The 7281-nt window shown below is 44.9% G+C and overlaps 2 protein-coding genes across 2 annotated transcripts in view; both read left to right on the forward strand.

The window, feature by feature from the left end:
- The first annotated feature begins 755 nt into the window (after positions 1 to 755).
- Positions 756 to 4263, forward strand: LOC308171755 (uncharacterized protein). The gene is made up of 6 exons (XM_080546631.1): positions 756 to 820; positions 2058 to 2106; positions 2376 to 2808; positions 3086 to 3161; positions 3371 to 3478; positions 3751 to 4263. The coding sequence occupies exons 3-6, from the start codon at positions 2412 to 2414 to the stop codon at positions 4148 to 4150; spliced, it is 981 nt and encodes a 326-aa protein (XP_080402757.1). The 5' UTR covers positions 756 to 820; positions 2058 to 2106; positions 2376 to 2411; the 3' UTR covers positions 4151 to 4263.
- A 2827-nt stretch (positions 4264 to 7090) lies between these two features.
- The window catches only part of LOC308171753 (C-X-C chemokine receptor type 4-like), a gene marked incomplete at both ends in the record, with an annotated part of 1695 nt that continues 1504 nt past the window's right edge, over positions 7091 to 7281 (forward strand). Inside the window, one exon of the mRNA XM_080546629.1 lies at positions 7091 to 7105. Coding sequence (XP_080402755.1) covers positions 7091 to 7105 — 15 coding nt within the window. The remainder of the gene's footprint in view (positions 7106 to 7281) is intronic.

Consider the following 7281-nt stretch of genomic DNA (forward strand, 5'->3'; position numbering starts at 1 on the left):
TTTTGGATCATTGTCATGTTGCATGGTCCACATCCGCTTCAGCTTAAAACATTTTGGACAGTTGGTCTCACATTTTCCTCAAGCACCCTCTGATACAATAAATAATTCATAGTGAATTCTAGCGATTCATAGCGATCTCAAAAGTATCACCAAATGAATGGGCATCCATAACTTAGTTGAAAATGAAATGACACTTTAAGTGTTTTTCTGCTCTGTTTGGTTCCAAAATTAAGCGTGTTTGAACATTGGATATGGTGGACTGGCAGCCATCTAGAATTTCACCTAGCTCTCCAGGGCCTCTGGGGTCAAATCTGACTTCCCTCCACATCTGAAAATAAGCCTTATGGTAGAAATGTCATGCTTTCTTCAAAAAGTGCACAATTTATATTCATAATATGAGAGCTTAGCCTCTGTACTATAGGCCTATATACGTAGACTATGTGAACATTGTCAGGTACCAGAAAGAGTAGAACATGCACTTAACTGCAGGAAACATACCTCAGAAAGAAAGGATATGAGAGAATGGAAAGATCAGGAGGACTAACAGGAACAGGTTTAAAAGGGCATAGTAGTGTGGGTTAGGGAAGTGGATAAGGTTGGTCAGAACTTTAGAACGGGATTGATAGGGAGGACAATCTGACAAACCGGACACTGTAGTAGGAGTTAATTAATTCCAGTAGGTGGCGGTAATGCAACACCAAGGCTGCAAGTTGCCGTTAAACCGAGAAACCCCGAAGAAGAAGGAGAAGGAAAGGGCGCTTTTTGTTTTAGTGGAACGCTCACGAGACGACAAGGGAGTGGGCGCCAAACTTACTCTCAAGTATGCATCTCATGTTTACCTCAGTGTCTGTGTGTCTGTTATTAGATTAGTTAGAGGTTATTAACAAACGTATTATTGTTAGATTCATAACGTACTAGATAGATAGCCTGACAGACGAAACATGGTGCTACTGACGACTATTTCAAAGCAGATAACGAGCTATGAACGACGTGTCGAGACGCAGTAAGTAACAGTGACAGTGACAGTGACAGTGTTGGTGTCTGCAGGACGTGAGCTTAGAATGATAAGGTTCTATCTCCGTTTAGAATGATAAGGTTCTATCTCCGTTTAGAACGATAAGGTTCTATCTCCGTTTAGGGCAGTTCAGAGATATTGAGCGTCAAAGTTTTTACATTCCATTATGTTTTGTGAGATGGAACCTTTGTATTTTATTAATTACTGACTAAAAAATGTCAACATTTTAAAAATAACACCACACAGGCATTAATAAACACCTAATGGATCAGATTATGTAAAAAACTAAATTTTGACAAAAATGGAGATAGAACCTTATAATTCTAACGTCACGACTGGAGCCAGGAGGAGATAGTCTCAGAGCAAGTCTGTAAGTGTATTTTATACAAGATAATAAGCTCTGAACCAAATGAAGCCCAGGCCAGGATACACGGTCTTTACTTTCAGTGGTTCTACTGTTAGTCAGCTAAGCTGGTGTCATAACAGGGGTGCAAACTTGTCACCTTTTAGACGTTTTTTTTACCTCAGAATAGGTCAACACTTTTCATAAATGTTCTTTGTTTTCAGGCAAAAACAAATCGTGAGAATTATAAGGTTCTATCTCAATTTTTGGTCAAAATTGAGTTTTTTACATAATCTGACCCATTAGGTGTTTATTAATGCCTGTGTGGTGTTATTTTTAAAATGTTGACATTTTTGAGTTAGTAATTCATAAAATACAAAGGTTCCATCTCACAGAACATAATGGAATGTAAAAACTTTGACGCTCAATATCTCTGAACTGCCCTAAACGGAGATAGAACCTTATCATTCTAAAAGGAGATAGAACCTTATCATTCTAAACGGAGATAGAACCTTATCATTCTAAGCTCACGAAATGTTGTCAGCTTTTTTGGGCCATCACCAGTTTGCATCCCTGCATGAGGTGTAACCATTGCAGTCCCACTAACTAGCTACGGGATCTTGTTGTCAATACTACTACTAACCCCTACAGTCATCATCACGTTAGCCTGGTTATTCACTGTCTCTATACTACACGCAGGTCCCAGAATTGCGTTGACCAAGGACCGGAGGTAGCCTGTTCTATACATGTAAGAGAAAAACAACGCACAAGAGACACACACACACACTGGTCAATTATTTCTATTCATCATGGATTTCTTGTGGACCACAGGAGTAGTTACACACACTCACACTACCACCACTACATCACACTACCACCACAGCCTTTTGTGATTTAAGGACGCTGTACTACCACCGTACGCTACCGTACACTATCACTACTCTGTAGTACGTACAGACTGTCATTGTACGATGTTGACATCTGTGTATTTTGCGCAATGCTCTCCCTGTCTCCTAGGTGAATCTCCAGTACATTGTGAAGTGGAGAGGCGCCATGGGTTCCCCACGGCCTCACAGCCTCAGCAAGACCCCCGGGAAAGCCGGCAAAGCCTGGTGCCACAGTGATGCGGCTACCCGGCCGCGGGTGAGAGCCAACAGGCAGGCTGAGCTGGAAGGAGATGACGTGATCCTGATCTCAGATGACGCCACTGATTGTGACATCCTCGATCTCATCGCTGACAGTCACAGAGGGCTGGCTGGAATTGATGGAGCGGAGACAGAACGGAACGAAATGGTCGCAGACTCCGACGGTGACTCCTGCTCCTCATTGGACAGCTTAGAATCTGGCCCCTCCTTGCTGCAACAAGCCCCTCCTCCTCTCTGTTCTGGCTGTCAGAGTCTTTACGAAAAGGCAAAGACCATGAGCAACGCAGTCAAAGGCAGAGACAAAGGTGATCACACACAAACATCCTTGAATGCGTTCATACAACTCCTAGCCCTTGTTCCTGTGTTTGCAGATCTGTGGGAATTTCGATATATAGACAAGTGAAACGGTAGAGGTTCCACTAAGTCCATTGGGAGTCTAGGTGCAGCTGCCACCATACTGCTTACATTCATTCAGTTCCTTCAGATCAGTGAACTTCAGAGCAGTCAGTGTTGTCTGGTCAGCAGCTATCCTACCCCCTCGAAGCATGCGTATGAATCTCTCTGATTTGATTGTTTCATTAGATCCTTCCTCTTTGTCATGTGACCAGTGGGTGCTGAGGAAAAAGTGGAGACCAAGAAGACTGTCAAATGTGAAAGGGTAAGAGTGATTGTGCTTCTGTGCCCGTGTGCCTGAGGTTGTATGGTTTTGTATCTGCTTACCATGAGAGCCATTTCACCAGTGGTGGGAGGTGGGTGTCTGGACTTGGCACTCGCTCAAAGGAGAAACCCTTTCTTTAACTCAGACTGTGGACACACACACACACACACAGACAGTGTTGTAATGGTAGTCGTGTATTGTGTGTTCAGGAGGCTGTGGACCCATTTGAGGCAGATTAGAAAGAGAGCGGAGGGAGAGCTGAGTGGAGGAGAGAGAAAGACGACAGTATGCTCCAGGCCACACTCCTTCCTACAGAGGTGATACGCACGCACGCACGCACACACACACACACACACACACACACACACAACTTCAATTTATTAATACTTGCATGTTACTTGCATGTTACTTGCAATGTTAACACATTTTTACAACGTTGGATTTCACATACAAATATTGTTATTTAACATGTGAAAAAAGAATGAAAAGAAGGGACTGTTCCATTTACTTAAACTGTGTCTTAGAAATACTGTTTCATGAAATACAATGGTGGTTCTCTGAAAGTGTATATGTATATGTTGATGTTTAGGAGCCTGAGGCAGGCTGTTGACGTAGGGAGGGAGAAGAGGAGGGGGAAGAGGCTCAGAGGAGCTCTGCTCAGGGGTCAGGCCTCAGGGGGTAAGGCTCCGGGGTCAGGCATCAGCAAGCGGCGTCGTCTCCACAGCAACAGTTTCCATACCAACCCAGGTGTTTCGGATGAGAGTGACCAAGAGGACCTGCAGCGGGCATGCAGGTGGCTTAGCTTCCAGGTGTCTCCCACCTCTGTTACCTTGGAAACCCCCGACGAGGAGACAGAAGAAGACGTCGTCCCAGAGCAGGAAGTAATTGCACCCAAGCAGGAAGCGGAGAGGAAAAGGGGCGGGTTCAGAACCATGTTGGCCCAGGTTCTTGGTAACCGCAGCGCCATCGTCAGGGAAATGAACATTTGACCTCACCAGCTGTGTTTTTATATGAATAATATTAATATTAATATTTAATATGAATAATATTAATATAATATGAATGTCTTCCCTGTTTGTGTTATAGTATGTAAATAACCTCAGCTGTGTTAAAATTTGTTACATATATTTGTTATTTGTTACGTTTCAGAAATAAATCTTAATTTGTTGCAAACTCTTAACAGAACAGTTTTTTTTTTTTTTTTCTGTGAACAGTAGCAGCCTTCATCACTTCATGACACGTTACTCTTGAGCTGGGTCATGTACACTGATGAGCCAAAACATTATGACCATCTGCCTAATATGCTAATATGCTGTTGGTCCTCCGTGTACTGCCGAAACAGTGCCGACCCGCCAAGGCATGGACTCTACAAGACCCCTGAAGGGGTCCCGTTGTAATCTGTCACCAAAACATTAGCATCAGACCGTCCTGAGGTCCTGTAAGTTGCGAAGTGGAGCTGCCGTGGATCGGACTAGCCGGTCCAGTACATCCAACAGATCGGATTTGTGGTTTGTCCCTCCTCAGACCACTGTTGGTAGGTACTCACCACTGCTGACTGGGAGAACCCCACAAGCCTTGCTTTTTCAGAGATGCTCTGACCCAGTCGTCTGGCCATAACAATTTGGCCCTTGTCCAAGTCGCTCAGGTCTTTACTCCTGCCCATTTCTTCTGCATCCAACACATCAACTTCAAGAACTGACTGCTCACTTGCTGCCTAACATATCCATATATATATATATATATATATATATACAGGTGCCATTGCCAAGATAATCAATGTTAATGTAACTTCACCTGTCAGTGGTCATAATGTTTTGGCTCATCGTTGTGTATAAGTGGGTTACATCTATAATAGGTGTTCCCTTTGGTCTGTTTCAACTCTCCTGGACGTCCACAAGGTGGCGCCACTCTAGTTCATCCATTAGAGTTGGCGGCGCTCTTGTCTGAAAAAGCAGCAGATTTACCAACAATGACAAGCCCAGAGACAGGAGTTAGGTACAGTGATTCTCAGTCCAGGCTGTAACGGGACGTTGACTCGTTGAGGTATCTGATCTGAACTACTCAGGTTACACCTTAACTGCTCCTCCTGAGACATCTTCTGCCCCTCAGCACTACTTCTCCTAAAGACACCCGCTTTCCCCTCTACTGTGTCCCTAAAAACCTCTATTGCCCCCCTTGTACTGTTTCTCTGTTCCTCCAGTGTAAAAAAAAAAAAAAAGTTTTAGAAGAAGGTGATAGGAGAAGGTTTTTACTTCTATCAATGGCCCCGGGCCTGAGCTGGATTACTCTTCCTGCTACGAATGGTGGACTGATGATTCACATGCTTAGTATTCAAATGTATTGATTGTAAGTCGCTTTGGAATAAGGCGTCTGCTAAATGCCTAAAATGTAAAATGTAACTACCCAACCCCACCAGTCTTTCCACGACCATCCAACTGGCACTGGCAGTGTGTTTCTGTCAGTGTGTCTTGACTGCTGGTTTGTGTTTTAAAGCACACCTTATCAGAAATGTTCAAAGTAACATCCATGAGTGAGTATAAAACACTCAGCGACCCTAGACTCTTAAGACAGAACTGTGCTCTGTGTAGATTCCAGTAGACTGGGAGTTCTGAGTCTGTCAGAAGAGGGAATAGTGAGGAGAGGGTGAGGGATGGATAGACAGAGGGGACAGAAGGTGATGAGTTAAGAGTGGAATCCTTTCGATCTCAGTCTCCTAGAGGGGTGAGGATGTGGGGGGGGGCAGGGAGAGGAGGTGTGTTTGGGGGGGGGGTTGGAAGGGGATCCAAATCTGTCTGCTCAGGAAGAGCCTCTCCCTAACTTGCACCACCGCGTCACACACACGCAGGCAGGCAGTAGATCCAATAAGGCAAGATAATACTTATCTTGGTGCTGGGCTGCCAGCGCAGGTGAGGATGATGATGATGATGATGATGATGATGATAATGATGATGACTGTGATGAGGAGGATGATGATGGTAATGTGTGTGTGTGTGTGTGTGTGTGTGTACAGGTCCCGACTTGTATTGTAAGGAGTACAACGACGGGGCATGCTTTTTCCAGACCATGCACCCATCTGGAATTTTGATTATTGGGAGGCAACACGGTTTTACCACACACACACACACATGCCTCGTTTACTTTGAAAGGGTCTGTGGATGGCTAATGGCCAGGTATTTAACGGAACAGAGAACTGGCGCTGTGGAGTGGAGATAACCATCATGGCATATTCACTAGCAGGTCATGACACACACACATACACACACACACATCTAGGAGGATCCTATCAGATGATGACGCAGACAGTGTGGGAGCATTCTCACACACCTGTTAGAGCAGAAAGTCCCTCCACAGGGCTAGTGTTCTAATCCAGCTGCCTGTGAAGATTGAGCTGTGCCGCCGGCCGGCAAACATCCACACACGGGGCACACCGCAGCTGCAGTTTGAATCCCTTTATTCCATTTCCGTCATTCATTGTGTATTATCAGCCGCTCTGTTGCATTAAGGGCCAAGACACACTAATTCTCACAGACTGTGGCCAAGGGTCCTTGGGGCCAAAACAATATAAACAGCGCGTCCGCACGCGCACACACACACATGCACACACACACACACACACACATGCACACACACACAGCCCAGTATCCTGCGATAGAGCCACTATCAGCACCTGACACCTCGAAAACAGGAAACGTGTTTCAGCAGGAACACAGATGTGTTTGTGTGTGTGTGTGAGTGTGTGTGAGTGTTTTGGGGGAGGAACCCAGGAGTGAGAGGAGTATTTAAACTCATGGGGCAGATATCTTAGCTCCACTCCGCACGCAGCAGGAAGAAAAGAAGTCGAGGAGAGAGAGAGAGAGAGAGAGAGAGAGAGAGAGAGAGAGAGAGAGAGAGAGAGAGAGAGAGAGAGAGAGGAAGATTCTGTCCCCACCATGTCCTACTATGAGGTAAGGTCTCACTCAGAGTCTGGGGAAGGTTAGGTTATTATCAACACACATAGATGGAACTTGTCAGCTTCATCATGTCTCTGAGGAGGACACATCAGAGACATAATCAGATTTATGAATTCGGTGCATTGATGGAAGTAAAATAAAATGTATGTATGTGCTTGCAACTGATGGCT

The sequence above is a fragment of the Nansenia antarctica genome, assembly GCF_963989245.1.
Source record: "Nansenia antarctica genome assembly, chromosome: 16".
Lineage (NCBI taxonomy): Eukaryota > Metazoa > Chordata > Actinopteri > Argentiniformes > Microstomatidae > Nansenia > Nansenia antarctica.